The sequence below is a fragment of the Gouania willdenowi genome, chromosome 4 (assembly GCF_900634775.1).
Source record: "Gouania willdenowi chromosome 4, fGouWil2.1, whole genome shotgun sequence".
Classification (NCBI taxonomy): domain Eukaryota; kingdom Metazoa; phylum Chordata; class Actinopteri; order Blenniiformes; family Gobiesocidae; genus Gouania; species Gouania willdenowi.
In genome coordinates, this window is record NC_041047.1 from 23,953,680 (window position 1) to 23,976,990 (window position 23,311).

The window sequence follows — 23,311 nt, forward strand, 5'->3', positions numbered from 1 at the left end:
TTTTCTTAAGATTTTTATTTTTTTACGAGTGATACGAGATGACTATTGTTGTTTTGGCTCTATATAAATAACGTTTCAGGAATAGTGGTTAAGGAAGAGAGTTTGTATTCGAAGGTTTATGGGTTCGAATCTCCTCACTATGGAATGTTGAGCATGTCCCATAACCCTAACTGCTCCCCGGGTGCTCGCTGCACTGTTGCTGCCCATCGTTCCTCAGGGATGGGTTAAATGCAGAGACTTAAAGTTTATAAAAATAAATAAATAAATAAATAAATAAATAAATAAATAAATAAATAAATAAATAAATAAATAAATAAATAAATAATAATTAAAAAAAAAGTTGAATTGAATTCAGCCAAGAGATCTAACAACCACACTGTCAAAAGTAAAAGCTAAAATTAAAAGAAAAAATAAATAAATATTATATCCTCTATCTATTCTTTATTCTTTATACCTATTATTATTATTATTATTATTATTATTATTATTATTATTATTATTATTATTATTATTACTGTTACTGGCTTGTGTTTGGTCTTTTTCTGTTTTGTGCACCGACTACCGGGTTAAATTCCCTGTGCTGTTGTTTTGTTTTTTTTTTAAACTGTAATTGGCGAAATAAACTTTTCTGATTCTGATTCTGATATATCACATTGCTATAGGTTTAGTAACTTCACATTTAAATGTAGCAGATGAGACATATTTTTTTTAAATTAAAATATCCAACAAATGAATGGTTATTTCAATGATCACTGCTCCAAACAAAAATAGACAATAGGCAATATAAAAAAAGTGTTTCCATGCAAATACTTTTTTTTTTTTTTTTTTTTTTTTGTTAAATCATTTATATGTGGCATTCTACACCCTTGTACGTGTGAAATGTTGTTGTTGAAGTGAGAAAAAATGTCCAACATGAACAAGTCGTTAAGACGTCTTCTGACGTTTGCATTGAACCACATCGTCTGTAGTGTACAGTGCAGCACCGGTATGCCCACATATGGGTATCGCGAGAAAATATTGGACTGGGACGCAAATTTGAACAATTTCTGAGAGTTGGTGTAAGATAACGTGTCCTACGTGCACATTTAAACACTTGTAAAAACATGTGTTTCCGCTCCTCCTGTGACCGTGACCTGACATGGTATATTAAAGAGTTGAAGCTGTGCCCCGCCCCTCCGGGCACCCCGCAGACACACAGGCAGCGCACCCACCGCGCGCAGCAAATCCCGGGCCGTCTGTGAGGAGAAGATGGCAGAGCGGCAACAACAGAAGCACGAAGGCAGGGTCAAAATCGGCCATTACATCCTTGGCAACACGCTCGGAGTGGGGACATTCGGCAAAGTGAAGAGTTAAGTCTCCTCGTGTGTTTGTGTACGTTAAAGTGTGAGTGGTTAACGTCAAATACTCACCGTGCAAACCCCTTTTTACGCTCTTGGTTGAAGTTACCGGCGGACGGTGAGAAGTTTGCGTAGCTGGCTGTGTTGAAGGCACGAGCAGACGGAGCTGAAGGCGTAACATTGCTCTGAGAATACAACCGCTTCAAAGTCACATTCTCTGGACAGAGCTGCTGTTTTGCTCTGTTATCAGCTAATGGCTGATGTAAATACACGGTGACAGCACACACAGACGCTCCCTACAGCTGTATACACAGGCTGACTTTAGACTCATGTGCTTTGTTTAGTTTGATGGATAAAGCGCACCATCTTCCTCTGGATATATCACGATGACATGTAGGGTTGTACTGGGTGGTTAGTGGTGAAGTCTTTAATGGGATCTGTGGTCTATGGGACAGAGGACATCTGTAAGGTTTCTGTGCCTGTTCTAAGCTCTCAGTGACCTTGGGTCTGTTGGGAGATGTAGTCCACCTGGTGGAGAAGGACTACAAATGGTTGAAGAACATCACCTGTAAACCTGCTTCAGAATAAGTTGGTGTAGACCAGGTGCTTTCAACTAGTGGGTCAGGACCCAAATGTGGATCACGGCTTGTTATCCTTATGTATAAGTTATTGTATCCACTATCTCAGGGGTGTGAAACTCTTTTTAGTTCAGGGGCCAAACATGGAGCAGTTTGATCTCATGCGAGCCACAGATTTTATGTGGGAAAATTAGTAATTTAAACATTACTATTATTAGTGATGTCCCGATATGGATTTTAAGGCTCCCGATCCGATTCCGATTTTTAAGATTTAAGATTCCGATCCTGTGTCGATACCGATATGTACATATTTATTTTTATAACATAAGAACACAAAACTAAATGCAACCAGAAAAGCACTTCAAAGGTTTTTCTTTTAATTTATTTTTTTTTATTCAAGTTTATGTTTATGACACATAACCAACACTTTGGCTTTTATAACTTCTCAATCCTGACTTTAATCTCTCATATAAAACGTAACTTGGCTTTTGCATTAAACATAAATAAATAATGTAATCAAGTTACAAACATAAAATTATATAGCTTATGGGTTATATATTCAAAAATATCTTGTTTTCTTTAAATGTGCTGGTGCTGAACTTAAAAACACATCACCATACAAATAGCAAAACTAGTAGCAACAATACAGAGTAAAATTTTAATATTTGAACAAACTGAAACACTGTCAATCACATTGTATGTGAGCTGAACTGCACGTGTGAAGTGAAAACTCATTTCAACTTAATGCTTCAAACCATTAAGTGAAAGTCATTTTTGATGAACACAAGCTTCTCTGCTAACTCAGCAGATAGCAGTTTCTCTTAGCGCTGAAAAGTCTCTCACTGTCCACGTTTGTACATGGAGCACCGAGATAATTAGCTGCAACAGCAGCCAGTGAGGGACTCTATGTAGCATGGGCCCTCCACTACTCTAGAGCAGTGGTTCCCAAAGTGGGGTACGTGTACCCCTTGTGGTACGCAAATTGTCATCGTGAATGAAAATTAAAAGCACTGTGACAACATTGGAAGCTAGAATATAAATAGAGCAGCTAATGCTAGGTTAACGCTAATGCTGGGTTAAAGTGAATGCTAATGCTAGGTTAATGTCATTGCTATTGCTAGGTTAACGCTAATGCTAGGTTAAAGTGAATGCTAATGCTAGGTTAATGTCATTGCTATTGCTAGGTTAACGCTAATGCTAGGTTAAAGTGAATGCTAATGCTAGGTTAATGTCATTGCTATTGCTAGGGCCAGCATCTACATCCTTATTTGCATTTTCTTCAGGAAATGCAAATATTGTAGTTATTATTATCAATATAATTAATTATTATTATTATTACAACCTTTCTTGTTTGTTTTTTGTACTTGTGTGTAACTGTTTTACCTGTAAAGTGTCTTTGAGTTTTTTTAAAAAGCGCTTATAAATAAAATGAATTGTTATTAATATTAGGAATGTCCCGATACAACATTTTCATTTCCGATATGATACCGATATTGCAGCCTTGCATATCGGCCGATACCGATATTGATCCGATATCGGCATGAATCATACATACTTTTTTTTCTCTCTCTCTCTCTTTTCTTTAATAAGAAAATAATAATTACTTATTTTGTAGTGTGGAATGTTAGAAAAGGCTTGATCAAACAGAGAACAATAGTCAGCAACAGTAGGTATGAGGAAAAAGTAACCCATTTATTATTAACCAATTGGATATAATTTTTAACCTTCAACATAACATCTACAGTATTCTACACATGAATATAATAAATAACAAATAAATTAAAAAAATAATAATAATTGAAAAAATATATATATATCCGATATTCGTTTTCAGGCTAATATCGGACCGATATCCGATAACGATATTGGATCGGGACATTTCTAATTATTATTATTAATATGTATTATTCCTCAACAGGATTGGTAAAATTCAGGGACAAATTTCCCTGTAGTTCTACATTGTGTATGACATTATGTTTTTTAAGTCTGCAGGAGTAGGGGGTACATGGCTTCAGGTTAAAGGTGTGAAGTTGTACGGGACAGTGAAAAGTTTGGGAATCACTACAATAAAGGACTGACTGACCTTGGCATGGTTTGTTCTGAGAGGTAGTTCTGCACCTCAGCAACTGCAGAGGATGTGGTGGCAGATTTGGTGTCAACTTCACTCTCTTCTAAGATCAATCTCAATCAATCAATCAATCTTTTATTTGTATAGCGCCAAATCATAACCAATGGTATCTCAAGACACTTTACAGTAGAGCAGTCTTAAGGACGGACTCTTCATTTTATGGACACACACATATGCATATATACGTATATACACATACATATGTATCCCACACCCAACATGAATTCATCATGGCGCCAAGGAAAACCTTCGAGATCTCATCAAAGATGCTCCAAAGACTGCTGCTTGCTTGGCTTTTACGTGACACCTTTCTCACGCGTGTCATTCCTGACCTCAATCTTCTTCACTGTTTCAGTGAAAGCATCTCTGGCAGACCTCTGGCTGTCTGTACATGTGAAATATCTGAGAAAAAAGATGATAATAATAGATGTACATTATTAACAAAATAAAAGTAACTCATTCAGTGCCAACCAATTTCAAAATTTCTACCTCGTCAGTACTAGCCGTTTTAGAGCATTTTGACTGATTTTTAAAGACCAACAGAATATTTTGTGCTATGACAATCTGAATTCTGAAAGATTAGACTCTACTACTTTCATCAGAAAAAATCATTTTGTTTCTAGCTTGTTTTGTTCTTCCGTAATCAGCAGTTGAATAGAGGCAAGTTTCACACAAATCACCAGTTTGTGACAAAAACCTGAGAAAAACGGCTTTTTCTGAAAAAACCTATTAGTGACTTTGAAGCAATTTTGATTTTGCTTTAGTGACACCTCAGTGTTGTTTTTGTAATTTTACAGTAGGAAACCAATGTTGAGACCGGGCTTTTGATGGCAACATTATTATTATTGTGTTATCTATGTCAGAGTTGAATGGGTTTCTTACTGTATTTTAGCCGTCCTCCAAGCCTCTACCCCTGTTAGTTCCCACACACGCAACTTCCTCCTCATCTCGGACATGCCGAGTGTCAGCGCTTGCCCTGTCTATAGACTTGAATGGCACTCAATAAGTTAATATTATCATATTTGCAAATAATACATGATTGCAAAATAAGTAAATGTTGGACTTGCCTGTATTTATATCTCGGATCAACCAATGTTGCGATGTAGTAGAGGGGTTCCATTTTAACATTAGAGAAGTGTATGTTGACTGCCTCCAACAGCGTGCTTTTCATAGTTTTCATTCCTTGATCACTGCTGTCCTCTCGGGAAAGAACACACTTCAACACTGTGATTGCAAGAATAATATCAGCACATGTTGCAGTTTCCACACTCACTACTTTTGTGAGCTCCTCAAATGGAGCAAGAACTAGCACAGCTTTTTCTACTAATAGCCACTGATAAGCAGTAAGGGAAGATGGCAGGCTGTGTTCTGACACATACAAACTGAGAGGACGTTTTTGCTCTAGTAGACTTCAACATATAAAGTAGGGATGTAACGATTAATCATAGGTATCACGGTTCACATCGATACTGTGAAAATTGAAGCGCAGTACTTTTTTGAAACAGCAGAGGGCGCTATATATTTATCCTTCTCTTGTCCAAAAGTGTTGGCGGAGGGCGGAATCTGCTACTACTTTCCTGGCCGCCTTCCACTCTTAAACATGTTTGTGAATATCTGTAAAAGTCACGTTTTTCTATTAGCTCTGTCTGCTAGCGCATAGCATCTCTTCTTCACTGCTAGAATACCTGCATGCCAACCGACCACTGGATTACCAGCACCCTCTGCTGGTCTAAACAAATATCTGACTTAAATACAATGCAATGACTGTTTTTTTTTGTTTTTTTTAGTCGAATTGTTAAGGCACAAAATACATTTTCAGTTGCACTTTTGTTTGCATTATCTCGTAAAATTACATGAACCCGTTGTTGCTCTATTTTACAGGCATTCAACATTTGTTTGATGGCTTCGTTTAAATGTTGGGCTGTGTGAGAGCCGCGAAACTCATTAGCATGCAGTATACCATTCAACAGTTTGAACGAGGGGTCTACCCAATGTGCAGTCAGGCGCAGAAGTGACATGGGACAAACCCCTGAGCTCCATATGTCCGTTGTGAAGGAAATAGCGGTTGCATTTTCCATAAGAGTCCTTAGATGTTGGTAAATTTTTTTGTAAAGAGCTGGCAGTGCCGTGTCAGACATATAGTGACGGGAAGGTAGTTCATACCTTGGTTCTAAAGAGTCCATCAATCAACGAAAGCCGATTTTTTTTTCCACAACAGAAATGGGTTGGTCATCTAATGCGATGAACTCTGTAATCCTCTCTGTTATTTGTTTGTATTTTTCACCCTGTCGAGGTAGCTTGTTTCTTTGTTGAAAAGCCTCCGCCAGCATCTCTTGTTTTGGCTTTGCTGCAGCGAATTCATTTTTTATTTATTTTATTCAATTGTAGAATACTGTAGTTATTATGTTGATGGTTAAAATTTATGTAACCAATTGGTTAATAATAAATGGGTCAGTTTTTCTCATACCTAATGTTGATGACTATTGGTCTTTGTTTGAATAACATAACTTGATCAAGCCAATTATTTTTTTATTTAAAAAAAAAAAAAAACTGCAATATCGGTATCGTATCGGAATTGAAAAAGTTGTATTGGGACATCCCTAGGTGGTACTTTTTCAAGTGACGGATCAAGTTAGAAGTATGTATTCTTACTTGTTGGTGGTATGTGTGTCTCTGTTAGGAGTGTGACAATATCTCGATACGATGATATATGGCAATGTTTCGTTTAGCGATACGTTATCGATTCACTGGCGCCAAACATCGATATTTATTTATTCATTAATTTTTTAAATCTTTGTGCCTAACTTTAATGTGCCTGTGGCACTCTGTCCGTTTCTCATGTAGAGCAGATTCACCTGCTCAGTGTGTTAACATCTCATCAGAGCTACAGAAGATCTGTGGGAAACGTTGTGTGTTGTTGTGGATGAGACCATTGATGCCAGGGTAATGCTGTGTTTATTTTTTTATATGCAGTGAAATTTTCCAGTTTTCATAAAATAAGTTCATTCAGCGCTAATGTGTCCATGTTTACAGAGAAGTTGATAATACTAGCACTGAATATTTTCCGCATTCATTTTGTTTTTAATGATTTAAAGTTAATTTGCACAAACATCATTTGGTGAAGCATTATTTTGTATCAGGCTTCACTTAAAGATGTAAACATAGCACAAGGACATGTGACTAGTTGTGGTCAGTGTGTGTTAAGAAGAGCCACTGTGTAGTATACACTGTGTTTTACTTAGCTGTCAATCATGTGAAATTGATTGACAATGTTTTGTAATTCCTGTGAAATGGATTCAGTGCTGTAGATACATTCTGAATTTTTTAAGTCACACAGATATCGTGATGTATCGCAGATGAAATTTACTGCAGTATATCGATTATCGCTGTATCGTCGTATGGCGATATCATCATTATTGCGTGCAAAATTTTTTGTGATATATCGTATTGTGAGGTACCTGGCGATACCCGGCCCTAGTCTCTGTTATTCAAAATATTGGTGATAGTAAACAAAGAGGGAATTTGCACCTGGTACCCACAGCATACTGAGTTCTATTGGTATGCTGATGGTTTTGTTTTACTTCAGAAATCTGCTGCTCTCAGGAGGATGTTAAACCAGCACATCCATCCCATTTTAATGCACAACATTCACTGTGTTCTGTGTGGAGCAGCTGTAATAACAGCATTACTCCATAGCCTCAGGTATACAGATAACTTCAGAACCACAAGGCATGTGTGAGTCTTTATGTGCTTTTGTAATAGACTGTAATACGCTTCATTACGTCTGTGCTCTTGTTTTGTTTTAGTCGGTGAACACCAGCTGACGGGTCATAAAGTGGCTGTAAAGATCCTGAACAGACAGAGGATCCGCAGTCTGGATGTGGTCGGGAAGATTAAACGAGAGATCCAGAACCTCAAGCTGTTTAGACACCCACACATCATCAAGCTGTGAGTGGACCAACACGATGCGTTCATCTGTCAGAAATAAGGCCCTGGGTGTTCTGATACAGGGGTTCTCAACCTTGGGGTCGCAAGACACTGGGAGGGGGTCGCCAGATGCCTGCACGAAACTAAAAATATTTTTTGAACAATTTGAGACAATTTTTGCCTTTTTTTCCTTCTTTTTCTGCAAACTTCATATTTTAACCTATTTTCATCACTTTTTTTTGCCATATTTGCCCATTTCTGCTGCTTCTCAATCAAATTTCAATGCCTTTTCTGCAAGACATTTCCGGCACTGATAAACCCTTTCCACCACTTTTTCCACCTAATGTCGCATATGTTGACCCATTATTGTCACTTTTTACCTCTTTTCACCATATTTAATCCTTATTTTTAACAATTTAACCACATTCACCAGTTTAAACGAATTCTTACTTTTTCTGCCACTTTTAAGTTATTATTGACACTTGAACCCTTTTCACCTCTTTTTCTGTTTTTGGCCACTCCAATTTGCAACTTTTAACCAATTTCTGTTGTTTTTAAAATCTAATTTCACCACCTTTTCCCATCATTGTTGATCACTTTTAACCCATTTTATTTCTGAATAAAACAAGGATGTACATCTTTAAGATGACTATGGGTACCGAGATCCAAATAGGAACAGGTTCCCAATGTCCAGTTCCGGAACCGTTACGAAGATGTTTGAATTTCGATTATTTTTTTCAGTTCCTAAATGCCCACAGTACTTTGTTTCTGGGATTTGTATTACTCCGCCCGGTTTGCTCTGTTTGTTTCTGGGGTTTGTATAAAGGTGCATTCACACCGAACACAACTGTAGCGGCTGCAGTCAATTCAGTATAGTGGCGCTTTAATTTTCCCCGGTAAATTGTGGAAGTGTAGGACACTCCTCTGCTGCTGCCGTCTGGGGACCTTTGTAATTGAATACCCTAGTTACAGTACAGCAACCAAATTAAACTGTATCAAGTGAATTAATAAAAAAGGCCTAGGTAAAGGCTTTTTCAAATGAAAAAAAATCTCCTGTGGAATCTGTGAACTGTTGACCTGCACAACTCAAAGAATCAGAATCGAGAATTGTTTAGAACATGAATCGGAATAAGAATCGTTAAAAAATCCAACTGATGCCCAACCCTAGTGCCCGGTCTCTGGCACCTTTATTTAGGGGGGGTGCGGGCTGAAAAGGTTGAGAACCACTGCTCTAATATATGGCTACTACTGTGTGCTTTGGTGAGGCTTTGCTGGCTCTATGGCTCCATGCAAAGCTTTTTCCTGTTTGTTTACTACAGCTCGACAATATACTGGTTATGTCCATGAAGTGCCCTAGGAGGCCGAGTACACACACGCACACACACACACACACACACACACACACACACACACACACACAGACAGAGACAGAGATTTGGCTCTAGTTGAAGAAATCTTGATGGTTTAGCACAAATCTCCAGTTAAGATGATAGAATGTGAGCTCCCAATAAACCCTCATGCAGGTGTCTCGTCACCTCACACTGACCTCAAGATTCTTTGACCTTGTTTTTTTTTCTCTTCCCTTTCCAAACCTCATCCTCTACCATTTCATGTGAGTCTTTTCTACTTTGACAATCTCAGTGTCTTTATTCAATGGCCGATATGTTTGTTGTCAGCACAGGAACTGAAGAAGATCAAAAATGGTTACGGTCATAAACACAGGCTGGGATTTCCATCCTCGAGCACCTGCACAGCTGATAAGAGTCACAATTAACCACAGGCTTTTCTGTGTAAAGTGTTTTTTTGAGAAACTTTGTGTGTTTGTTTAACTGGAAACAATAATGATTAGAGTTTAGCTTGTGTTTACTTTCCGCACAGCTGGAGCTGTGTCAAGCTGTGACAGAAAGGAAATGGATTACGATGAAGTGCAGTATGTTTCACAAGCAGTCATTCATGAGATTGGGCTGTGCAATCCAATATACCTGACCTTTATAAAAGTAATGCTCGCAGCCAGCTGCCCCACATTTTTTCTTTTTTTCTTCTTTTTCTTCTGCACTCATACTCTGTGTGCCTCTACACAAAATAAATGGCCAAAGAAGTTCACCTTCACTTGGCTGATGGTGTGCCACGATGATTAAAGAGTGCAGTTTAGAAACTGATTTTCAAACAAACTTGTGAAAAATGTGTTTTTACACTGGAGTGTGTTTCTGCTTTAGGTACCAAGTAATAAGCACACCCACAGATTTCTTCATGGTCATGGAGTACGTGTCAGGAGGTGAGCTGTTTGACTACATCTGCAAAAATGGGAGGGTAAGATATTTTACAAATGATCTTACATGTTTGCATTTTACATTTGATGTAAATATTCAAGAATAATTAGTCATTGGCCAATGTGGGCATTATTTCTTGCAATATATAAATATAAATGCCCCATTAGTATTTATGGGTCCTAGTGAAAGATGAACAAACCCAACTAATCCTCAACAGCTGATAGAACTGAATATGATTCACATTCAGCTCCATTCATTCTCCCACTGAATACACTTATTAGATTTTTTTTAATCTTTTCTACTTTGTACATATTTATATTAATTACTTTTTAAATTATTATAAATATTGTTATTGTACTTGTCTTTGTTTTGTTCTTTATTTCAAATTAGATTTTTTTTTTTCTTTGTGTCATCCAGTGTGGACAGCAAAGTAAGAATTTCATTGTACAGGGAAACATTTTTCCTTACTGTGCACATGATATTAAACACTTTGAATCTTAAACCAGATGAAAAAAACTGATTAATCAAACAATGGAAATCTGTTCCCCGTTAAAAACTGTTCAACCACTAGAAAAAGTCTCCAACCAAAAACATTTTTTTGTGTCCAATTATTTCACTGGATAAAAAAGTTTCTGATCATAATCCCAATTAAAAGTCTTTTGGACTTGTTTAATATAAAAGCAGTGATGAATGGGTACAGTTTAGTTCATTTCAAAGGTGTGTTTGTGCATATGTGAAAGCTTATCTTATCTGGACTGGATTTGTAAAAGCAGAGATGCCTGTGGAGTTGAAGCAACATAAGCTCCCTTGAGCCATGACAACCCAAACATGGAGCAGCTTCTCAGGCGCTCTCTCAGTGATCCTCTGTCATCTCCATCCACCTTTGACCAACATATTCTGTTGCTCGGTTTTTGTTGCTGTTATTGTTCTCAGTGTTATCCTTCAGCTCCTCATCAAACTGTTCACCAAACGGATTGGGTTTAATTTCATCCCTTAAATCACCGTGACTCCTCACTTTGCCGCTCAATGTGCATCATTTACATGTTCACGATTCTTCTTGTTCATCCCATTTTACAATAATGTAGCTTTTGCCTTTGCTAAGAGGTGCATGCTAATGTTAGAAAAACAGAAAACAAGACTTACATTATTATTTAAAAAAATAAGGCCATAGTACTCTCAACACACATGGAAGTTGATCATACATTGTAAAGAGTACTAATAAATTATACTGTTACTTGATTGAAATTGCACTCAAGTACAATTAAGTCATACATGAAATACTCAACTACTCGTAAAAAGTAGCTCAATCAAATGGTACTCAAAGGAAAAGTTACTAGTTACTTTCACCCCCCCCCCCCCCCCCACACGTTTATTTTTGGTAATAAATCTTGCCACGATTCCCTTGCATACAGTAAACATCTCATGTATAAACTTAAAAAGAAGAGATGAAATCTGGAACTTATTTTATTGTCCACAAAGGCATCTGTATAAAATAAAATGTTTGTCAAAATGTAAATTAAAAAATAAATAAATAAATATCACCCATGAATTCAAAATAAAAATAATTATCAGGCTATAAGTATAGCTACATTTATGACCTTTAAAATAGTGCCATGCCAAATGTGTCATGTGGGTAACAACATAATAGGTAGAAACGCCAACCTGAACCATAGAAAGTAACTTGGCGTTGATCAAAAATGATACGCTTAAGAACATATGGATTATTTGATTGTCATTTAATTTTTTTGTAGTTTCACGATGTCCGTTGATCATTTTAAAACAAGAAATAATTTACTCTGTGACGGTTGGGTGTAGAAATGTAATGAATGACTTGCTTCTTTTAAAACGTAAAATTATTTATTTAGAAATATACTCAAAAATGTACAACTACCCATAAAAGCAACTCAATTACAGTAATGTGAGTACTTGTAATCCATTACTTTCACCTCTGCATATTGGTTATTAAAACAACAGCTGTTACACAGTGCAACTTCTTCGTTTAGTTTAATGAAAACATTGAAACAGTTTTCAGAAACCTGATAATACAGGATATCGCTGTACTACAACAATTAAAAACATTAATTTAATGATGGAGAAAAAATGTTTTACAGGTGATGGGAGAGTGAAAAATACCACTCAAAAATGGCCTCGATGCAAAGACATACAGTATATTGCTTTATTGCAGAAACTTTACATTTAAAATACCGTACTTTCCAAGACTCAAGTCATGTAGGTTCTGCTGACAACCCTTAATGCGTGTGTGACAACCAAGCCTAATGCTAAATGTCAGCGTTTCAGGCTGCAATTTATCTACCGCAAAAAGCTAAAAAAAATTGTCCGTCCTTCAGGAGGAGCCAAGTATTAATATGTAACAGACTCATGCTAATGTGTGTCTGGATTCTCTGTGTTTCAGTTCATGGTACATCTGCTGTAATGATGGAAAGATAAATGTATATTCTACTTAGAGTCTCACACTTTCAACTCAGAGATCTAAAGTCCAAGCTGGAGAAACATTCAACCATTCTCATTACCCTGTTGTGTTTCAGGTGGAGGACACTGAAGCTCGCAGGCTTTTCCAGCAGATCATCTCCGCCGTGGACTACTGTCACAGACACATGGTCGTCCACCGAGACCTGAAACCAGAGAACGTCCTGCTAGATGCTAGCAAGAATGCTAAGATTGCTGACTTTGGTGAGATACCGTGAGAAAACCTATGATAGAGAAAACAGACCAATGCTAGGCGGGTTAATGGTTTGCAACTCTTAAATGTGATTTTAAAAAAAATAATAATTTTGATTTGTTCAGGGCAGAGCGAGATGGAGAAAGAGGCAGTCAATAGCAAAACAGCGAGGAATCAATGAGTAATTACATAGTTTGATTAAAGCTAATTTGGCAGTTTTCTCTTTGGGTTTCACTCGTGGAACTGAGGTGAATTACCATTAAGCTCATCTTACTCTGCTATTAGAAACATAATTATGTCAGGAAAGTCATTAGGTGCTGAAATCAATTATTCTCCTGGCAGCCTAAATGCCTGATGCAATATAACCGTGGAAATAAAGAAACTTTTCCAAAATCACACGAGGGCCCGTGTGCACAGCAGGGTGTGTGAGGTGAAGAGATGGCCAGGTCTCATATCCAGTCTGGCAGGAAGCCTTGAGGCCCTACTGTCATCTGATATGGAAGGGTGTGTGCGTGTGCGCGTGTGCGTGCGTGTGTGTGTGTGTGTGTGTGTGTCAAGTGATTTGGCTTGAAGCGTAAAGACACCAGAGAGCAGAGGGAGGCGAGCGTAAGGAAAAACAAGGAAAAGATAAAGAGAAGGTCAGCACAAACGTGTGTCTTTGCTGTATAGTGTTTGGCTGAGTGAGGGCGGGTGGGGGGTGGAGCTTGGCTTATCCAATTAGATGAACTTTACTTGAGGAGCTCAGACTCTTGGCGGGTAAATAAGGATTAAGTCCCCAACAGTGTCCATATAAGCAGAGAAGCCAATGTGCTTAGTTTAACCTTTCAAAATAAAAGATCCATTTACATTTGGGTGATTAAGGACAACCCACATTTACCACAATGTACACACTAAAAAAAACAAAACAATATACAACAAAAAACCAACATACACACTTTATTCAACCAGTGGCAGAATTGATCTTTTTCCCTATATATGCACATGCCATAAACATATGCAGACCAGAGTCAAGAGAGGTCTGAAAGATACAGGCTTATACACATGGAGCGTCCCTATAAACCAGTTATAGGCAACTGGCGGCCCAGGAGCCACATGTGACCCTCGGTCTACTTTTGTGAGGCCCCCAAAACAAATCCCCAAAAATTAAATGCAGAAAATGACAGAGAAATACACAAAATGACAGCAAGAACACTCAAAATGACTAAAAACTGACATAACACCAAAACCACAGACAAAGACAAAGCCTTTATTAATGCTTGGATAAAGGCTGACATGAATATTGATAATGTGGCCCTCGGATCAGATACAATCACATTTTTGTGGCCCCCGTTGTGATAATGTTACCCATTTCTGCTATAAACCATAACATTTTTTGCTACCGAAACTCCTATAGTGTCCTTAAAACAGCACATAGTCTGGTTTTGTCCAAAAATCTGGTCTTGTTCCGTTTTATCTTTTTAAAATAATGCCAATTGCAGCAAATAAGAACATTATAAAGATGTTGTTGAAAGTTGACCCCCCAACTTTGACTCAAATGATGAATATATTGGAGAAAATATATTAAATGGAAAAATGGACCCATTACCTGAGAACCCAGTTGAGACATTTTGGGAAACGCTAGAATACCAAATGGATGAACTAAGGATTGTGAATTGTCCTCGCCTTGTGATTGGACAGGGCTGTCCAACATGATGTCAGACGGGGAGTTCCTTCGAACGAGCTGTGGCTCACCCAACTACGCAGCCCCAGAGGTCATCTCAGGAAGGTGTGTGTGCCCTTTAATCAACCAGGAACAGTAGTAAAATGTCACAACTGTATCACACAGTGACACAGCTTAATAATATTTCTGTGTTAGACTCTATGCAGGTCCAGAGGTTGACATCTGGAGCTCTGGGGTGATCCTCTACGCGCTGCTGTGCGGCACGCTTCCATTTGACGACGAGCACGTCCCAACACTGTTTAAGAAGATCCGAGGAGGAGTTTTCTACATTCCAGAATACCTGACTCGCTCTGTGGCGTCGCTGCTCACCCACATGCTGCAGGTGGATCCCCTGAAGAGAGCCACCATCAAAGAAATAAGGTAGCAAGTGCAACACCATGGATCCTTTAGGCCTGATGTAGAATTTCTCTCTGAGTTTCAGCAAAAACAACATGAACCAATGGTTGAAACAGTTAAAGTTTGTCTTCACTAAACCCCTTCATTTCTTTTTACACGTGTTCATTTTCTCTGCCAGGGAACACGAGTGGTTCAAACAGGACCTGCCAGGCTATCTGTTCCCAGAGGATCCATCTTATGACACAACCGTCTTGGACGAAGAGGCTGTCAGAGAAGTGTGTGACAAGTTTGAATGCACTGAGTGTGAAGTTGTGTCCAGCCTCTACAGTGGAGACCCACAGGTACATATTCTGATCTGGCTTTAAAATAGGGCTGACCCATCCAACTGTTTTACTTCTAATGAAATACCAATATTGCAGCATTAAGTATTGGCCAATACTAATATTGATCAGCATGATACATATACAGACCCTTTCCAAAAAATTAGAATATCATGGAAAAGTTGTTTAATTTGCATAATTCCATTAAAAAAGTTAAACCTTCATAGATTAATGAAGCTGCTTGAGGACATTGCACCCCAAATCGTGACTGACGGTGGATATTTCACACTGGACCTCAACAGCTTGGGTTCTGTTCCTCACCCGTCTTCCTCCAAACCCTTGGACCTTGATTCCCAAATGAAAGGCACAGTTTACTGTCATCAGAAAAGAGGACCTTGGACCACTGGCCAACAGTCCAGTCCTTCTTCTCCTCCTCTTTTTTGTCTGAAAAAACTGAGACGTAAATGGTCATTTCTTCACAGTATTTTAATTTTTAGAAATCCTGTTTTCATGGGTTTCATGAGATGGAAGCCCAAATTATGTAAAATAAACAAATAAATACTAAATTGTGGACCCTGAATCTATAATCTATGAAAGTTTAACTTTTTGAATGGAATTATGGAAATTAAACAACTTTTCCATGATATTCAATTTTTTGGAAAGGGTCTGTATATACTGTACATACTTTTATTACTTATGTTGTAGTGTGGAATGTTAGAAAAGGCTTCATCAAGTAATGTTCCACTTCATCTGAGCTGTAATGAATCAATAAAGCTACTCTAATAAATTAAAGTGCAAAATAACTATTTTAATTTAAACATAGGAATATTCTACAGTCAGTATAATAAATAAATAAAAATATTTAGAAGAACCTGAAAAATAACCTCAAAACCAATACAAACAAATCATACTTTTATAATACAAAGTAACATTTCAAGTTATTTTTTTTACTGTCGGTATGACAGTAAAGTGACACTGAAAAGTGAAACCATGTTTTTCCTCTCCATCAATGCAGGATCAGTTGGCAGTAGCCTATCATCTCATCATTGATAACCGGCGCATCATGACCCAGGCCAGTGAGTTCTACCTGGCGTCCAGTCCTCCTCAGGGCTCCTTTATTGAAGAGGGCATGCCGCTGCCCCCAGGAGTCAAACCTCACCCAGAGAGAATGCCTCCGCTTTTAGCCGAGAGCCCCAAGTCACGCTGTCCCCTCGACGCTCTCAACACCACTCGGCCCAAACCACTGGCTGTGAAGAAAGCCAAGTGGCACCTTGGCATCCGTAGTCAGAGCAGACCCTACGACATCATGGCTGAGGTGTACCGAGCTATGAAACTGCTCAACTTTGACTGGAAGGTACGAGTAGTATTGCTGATGCAGTGCTGACTAAGCATAGCCACTGGTTAGAGTGTGTTGTTGTGCTTAAAGGTGGTGAACCCGTATCATCTCCGCGTGCGAAGGAAGAACCCGGGAACGGGCAACTTGGTTAAAATGAGCCTGCAGCTTTACCAGGTGGACAGCAGGTCTTACCTCCTGGACTTCAAGAGCATCGATGGTGAGTGACAGACCAGCTTAAACAGTCACCGGGGTTGAGGTCAATTATGATTGTTATTGTCAATTAATTACAATTATGACATGATTATAATTGTCATCGTGATTGAAAAATCTGTTGCTGTTGTAACCGTAATTGAATTGTATTTGAGTTCAGATAATTGACTTTGTAATTGTAATTAGCATTAACATTCTATAAAAACTGTCAATTATAATGTAATTTAACGCAGAACTGGGGAACCGTATTATAGTTCTATGCACATTTTTTAATTACAATTACGTAATCAATTGTCCATGTTCAATTACAACTCAATTACGATTTTTTCATAACAATTATTACTTTTCCCCTGAAAGTCATTTACAATTATGTTCTCAATCACTAAAGTTAAATTACAATCAATCACAATTACTGAGCCTGAAATAAATAACCCCATAAAACTTACTTATTGTCTTGTGTTAGCTTTCTGTTAGCATCACTTATGATAATGGGCCTGTTTTTGACCCGTCTTAAATCAGTTATAATATACATAAAAAATATTTTTCATCATCCAATTTGATTTTCATCTCTTGGTTACTTTATTAGGTGTCCTTATCCATGAAAATATTGATATTATTAGATTTGGTGTGGGCGTCTGAGCCTTTTTTGTGTCGTATACCCCTTTATTTATATATATTTTTGAATGGGAAAATGATCCTCAATAGAACTAACAGGTAGTGGGAAAAGTTGATATGAAACATATTTTAATAACTGATAAGTACACACGTGTAAACCGTAGAACTGTAACATTGTTCCCCAGGTTTGCGTTTAGATTATCAATGACAGTTTTTACAGAATTTTCAATTTTCACAAAGTCAATTATCTGAACTCAATACAACTAAATTATGATTACAACATCATTTACAATTACTGTTCGAATTACATCATAATTGTAATTAAAAATCAATTATAATTGACCCCAACCCTGGTTCTATGGCTTACACATATATAATTAACAATTATTAAAATATGTTTCATATCAAGTTTACCTGTTAGTTCTGTTGAGGATCATTTTACTATTTAAGAATTTAAATCAAGGCGTATATAGACACAAAAAGGCTCAGACGCCCACACCAAAAATATTAATACCAATATTTTCATGGATGAGGAAGCCTAACAAGGTAACCAAGAGATGAAAAACAAATGTTTTAAGACATCGGTCAAAACCGACCCATTTATCATAAGAAAGCTAACACAAGAGGAAGGTTAACCTTTATGGGCTTGTTTAATAATGGCTCAATAATTGTGATTAATTGTAATTTAACTGTATTAATTGAGAATGTAATTATAATTGATTTCAGAGGAAAAATAATAGGTTTAATTTAAATTTGAATTCGAAAAAAAGCTGGTCAACATAATTGTAATTGAGCATGGATAATTGAAGACGTTATTGTAATTTAAAAACGTAATTGACCCCAACCCTGTCAGTCACCATAACATAGATATAAGTAGGGCTGGGTGGTATACCAGTTCATACCGAATACCGGTATATATTTTCATTTTGATATGAATTTTTAATATACCGCCATATGGGTGTATTTGATTCCACAACTTTCAGAATGCTACGCTACGCCACGTTTCAGACCGGACCCTTTTTTTAACATTGCACTTCTAAATAGGAAGGTAAACAGTAGTGCTGTGGTGTTAGTTGCGGTGTAAATCATACGTGTAAATGGATATGAAAGACACAAATGTGAGCATGTGCCTGCGTGCGCATGCCTCTGCTACAGGAGAACAACACTCACGGACACAGAGGCACGGTTAGCTTAGCATGTCGGCAGTTCAGCAGTAATACACAAAAAAAGAGAGCAAAAGATCGCAATTTGTAATTCCTATAATGCAGAAATAAGTCCTGGTGGAGCTGCAAACAAAACGCTACCTTATTGACCATAAGAAACCACCACACCACTGAGTATGCAGCATTTAAAGCTAAAAATCAAGCTAAGCTAGCGCGGCAAAGAGACATTGGGCTGCTGTTGCAAACTTGTATTACTACAAGTGTGGAATTATTCTGTAATATTCACTCATCATGGCAGTAAAATAGACCATCCTAAGTCAATCTACTGCAGTAATTCCTCTCTCAACCAGTAGAAAATGCTCTGAACACCTGATTATGCATGAAAAAAAAAAAATAAATATATAAACCGTGAAACCATTAGAATTTTGCAAACTACCCTGATATACATTTTTGGTCATATGAGTAATGTGTAAGTTTGCATTGATCCCTGTTAGATGGTGAATTCAACACAAACATTTGGTTAACTGCTCTCTGCTGGGCGGAGTCTAACTGTTGATCCAACCATCAGATGTACTAAGCGCGCTCAGTCAACACATGTGCTTTAATCCTCAGATGACATCATGGAAGCTGTGGGCTTTAAATCAGGCTCGTCCACTCCACAGCGCTCTGGTTCCACTGCAGGTCTGCACAGACCCAGACTGAGTATGGATTCAGGAAGTCTAACCATCGATCTGCCTCAGCTAAGCTCCTCCCTCCCAGGATTCCTGTCTGGTAGCTCTCCTCACCTCTCCCCACGTCAGGGATCACACACCATGGACTTTTTTGAGATGTGTGCCAGTCTGATAACCACACTGGCCCGCTGAGGCCCACTGGGTAACTGACCTGGTTGTAACCTGGACCTCAGGGAGGTTTCTGAGCTCATCGCACGTCATAGGGTAGAGGCAGCGACAGGGTTTGGAGGAGCGTACGCTTTCTGTTTCCTCAGCTGCCTTTAGTGGGAAAAATATCAATCGGCTAAACAAAGCAGCTGTGTCCAAATCGTTGTATTTAAACCAGGCCACAGCTGGTTTAAATACAATACAGACCACAGCTGATACTGGTACTGGATTCTGTGAACTAGAATCAGCAGGTCAGAGGTCACTGCTGTGACTCAGTGAGAAAAGCACTGACAGGCTCCCACAGACACTGTTTGATGGATCCGTCTGTAACATCACAACAGTAAATCTGTATCTGAGGGATGACAAAAACAAGGGAAACTTTTCCTTTAATACTTTTTAATGTTTGCAATATTTTTTTCTAATATACATTACGCAATCATTACGTAACTGAAAAAGTTACTAACACTAAATGATGGACTTTTTATTTCGTAAAGATGATTATTATTTGTGTATCAGATTATATTTTGACACTCGAGTTGTTATTCAAGAAAGTGTAAGACGGCTGTTTTTCTTCTCTGCATGTTTACTGTGTCATAGGAAGTGTTGAGGACAGACACACATTCTTAAAGTGTTCTTTAAAACGAGCAGCTGAGCCTTTTCCACTTTGAGGAGTCGTCCACGCACCCAACACGCTCAAGTTTCCCCACACAACAGCTGTTACTCCAGGACTCAAGCTTTCTCAGAATATGCAGGACGGACATATCAGCCAATCACTGCCGAGATTCAATATGACAGGCGTGAGGAGCGATATTTAGGGAAACACTCACCGACTTGTACTCATCGTTTTATGTTTGAAGGTGTGGGAAAGTTACCATTGTCCTGATGTGTTCTCACATCGCCAGAAATATAGGATCACACTTGTGGTCTGATTTGGTTCCTTGCCAAATGTTGGTTACAGTGAGAGAAAGTATATAAAGAATGAAGGAAGCATCAGTTTTGCATGTTACAAGACGTCAGAGCATTGAAGGATTATTTGGAGCTAAAACAAAAAAAAAAAAACTTCTATAGGTTTTCACAGAACAAGCTTCCTGTTGCCTTAAAGAAGTGCAGATATTCAGATGAGGTGTATGTGTGTGTGTGTGTGTGTTTTCAGGATCCGTGGTATATCAGAGAGTCGATGGTTGGTTGTCACTCTGCACTTTAAAACTCACTCGGGCAGATTACCAACACATGGTTAGAATATCAAACTCTTTTTATTGGTCACGTTTGTGTTTTGTATTACATTGTCAGATCATTCTCTAGTTATGCTTATTTCAACTTTGTTCATAAAATAGTGCCAAATCATGACACTCACCACAAAATATAAAGTTGTGTTTTAATGGAAAAAGCAACACATCCTAACGAGTGTGTGCTAACATAATGTTTTTGGTTTAAAGGTTTTGCAGAGAACATTGTTCAAATTAGTGGAGTAAATAAGGTACAGTTGTCAAATTAAATGTTGTTAAAAATAATCGCTAGAAGAATATTCATGATTCTTCCTTGGCAAACATTCATACAAGGCCTGATTAGAAAGACTTGGTGTCAGTTTTGGCTAAAATCTGCATTATTCTACAGTTGAAAAGCTTACTAACCAAATATGACAGCTGATCAGCTGCATTTATATTTTAGTTTTTTTTTAAACAACCTCATGGCATAATGAAGGCAAAATTGCAAATAAACCTTCATGTTTATGGTGCCAAACTAGCACTGAGCCAAAACAATGAATATTTTTGTCATTCTTTAATAGATTTCAGCATTTTTTTCAAACTATAAACCAAACAAACCCCCATAGAGATGTAGACTTGTTCACCTTGAGCATTTTAAAATGAAAATGTATTTTATTAATTTATCACTAAAGCTGGTGCTGCACATTCTACACTTCCTTTTTCTTGGGTGACATATTTTATAGAGCACGACTGTTGCTGTTATAGGAAAACACAGCTGTCAGATGGAGAGTGTTTTATCACTAACGTTTGAAATAAATATCCATCAAACACTATAATTAACCCTATCGTACACTATTTCTGCAATATTACATAATTTGAAGTAAAATGTCAGATATGGGCACACTTATGGGTCTTATTAAATTGTGGTAATGAATTGGATTCAAGCTGTTTCAGTGGGGGAAAAACAAGCTGTGATTTAATGAATGCTATGGATAAAGATTCCCCCACACCATAATACACATTATGTACTGTACCAAAGTTAATGTTTCCCACAGGAAAAAAAAAGTATTTTTTATGCATTTTTTTGTGATGAGATTCTAATCATGTGTGTGTGTGGTTGTGTGTGTGTTTCAGATTTTTGCTGTTAATCACTGCATGATATTGTTATGATTTGCACTTTAATGAGTATTTATTGAGAGACAATAAACAATGACAATCACTGCGTTATGACGGGTTTTGTCATATGGAGGAAGATTTTTTTTTTATACACAGAAACACACACGCACTAATCCTTGTTTTTGTCATCACTATGCCTCACACAGACAAATTAATTTTAAGCAGGACCTGGCAAAATAGCCAAGATAGGTTTTTTTTTTATTATTATTATTATTTATCTCAAACAATGGGCAACAAATGTAAAAGATCTTACAACTTCATGACATGATCCCTAAATCTTTTAATTTAAAGGCACAAATTCAGCCATCGACTTCTGTACAGCTGTCCAGGATTGATTGATTGTGCCTGCATTTAAATTGTTCCAAATTAATGTAGATTTTTGTGTCTTCATGTTGATTTATCCACTGTCTTAATTCACACACAGAAAGGCACATACTTTTAGAATTAACTGGATGGCTGCTTTTAGAAAACCATCATTCCCTCTTAAATTGTTTTTCCTTAGTTTTTTTTGTATTGTGTTATTGGTTAAGTGACTCATCAGTTTGCTGCACAATAAACTATAGAAGGAAGAGGCGCTCTGAAAGGTCACCTGCCAAGTACCGGCTTTATGCAATTTAATCAATCTCAGGAATAAAAATTAAAAAACTTTTGCATTTTTTTTTTTTTTTTCTGAGATAAGGCTATCACAAACTAGTACAAATCTGATGATGGCACTAACTGGGATTAAAATGTAGCAAGGCATGAAAAATAAATATTTTTAGGCTGTTGAAGGACGAAGACACTTAAATGGGTTTGAGACTCTATTAAAACGGGCAAAGGATGCAGTAAGGTACAAAAAAAGGCAAAAATCAAAAATTCACTTAACATCAGAGGTAAGGCTATAATAAGGCAAAAAGTCAAAAAATTTCAACCCCAAAAAAATTGAGTTAAGACCATCATTACACCCTAAAAACTACTAGAAATATTATGCACATACTTAAAACGGGCAAAGGATGCAGTAAGGCACAAAAAAAGGCAAAAATCAAAAATTCACTTAACAACACAGGTAAGGCTATAGTAAGGCAAAACGTCAAAAAATTTCAACCCCAAAAAAAATGAGTTAAGACCATCATTAGACCCTAAAAACTACTAGAAATAGAATGCACATACTTAAAACGGGCAAAGGATGCAGTAAGGCACAAAAAAAGGCAAAAATCAAAAATTAACCCAACCATCAAAGGTAAGGCTATAGTAAGGCATAAAGTCAAAAAATTTCAACCCCAAAAAAATTGAGTTAAGACCTTCATTACACCCTAAAAACTACTAGAAATATAATGCACATACTTAAAACGGGCAAAGGATGCAGTAAGGTACAAAAAATGGCAAAAATCAAAAATTCACCCAACGTCGGAAATAAGGCTATAATAAGGCATAAAGTCAAAAAATTTCAACC

The 23,311-nt window shown here is 37.4% G+C and overlaps 1 protein-coding gene across 1 annotated transcript; it reads left to right on the forward strand.

The window, feature by feature from the left end:
- Nucleotides 1–1,160: 1,160 nt before the first annotated feature.
- On the forward strand, nucleotides 1,161–21,930 carry prkaa2 (protein kinase, AMP-activated, alpha 2 catalytic subunit). The gene is made up of 10 exons (XM_028445121.1): nucleotides 1,161–1,348; nucleotides 7,850–7,991; nucleotides 10,187–10,280; nucleotides 12,787–12,931; nucleotides 14,598–14,685; nucleotides 14,776–15,000; nucleotides 15,155–15,317; nucleotides 16,312–16,650; nucleotides 16,723–16,849; nucleotides 19,233–21,930. The coding sequence occupies exons 1-10, from the start codon at nucleotides 1,249–1,251 to the stop codon at nucleotides 19,481–19,483; spliced, it is 1,674 nt and encodes a 557-aa protein (XP_028300922.1). The 5' UTR covers nucleotides 1,161–1,248; the 3' UTR covers nucleotides 19,484–21,930.
- Nucleotides 21,931–23,311: the final 1,381 nt, after the last annotated feature.

What these genes read in the sequence shown, in the direction of transcription:
- prkaa2 (XM_028445121.1), top strand. Translation starts at nt 1,249, where the DNA reads ATGGCAGAGCGGCAACAACAGAAGCACGAAGGCAGGGTCAAAATCGGC. An exon ending in CCAGAGGTCATCTCAGGAAG is followed by an intron (nt 14,686 to 14,775) that starts GTGTGTGTGCCC and finishes TTTCTGTGTTAG; the next exon opens with ACTCTATGCAGGTCCAGAGG. An exon ending in GGACTTCAAGAGCATCGATG is followed by an intron (nt 16,850 to 19,232) that starts GTGAGTGACAGA and finishes TTTAATCCTCAG; the next exon opens with ATGACATCATGGAAGCTGTG.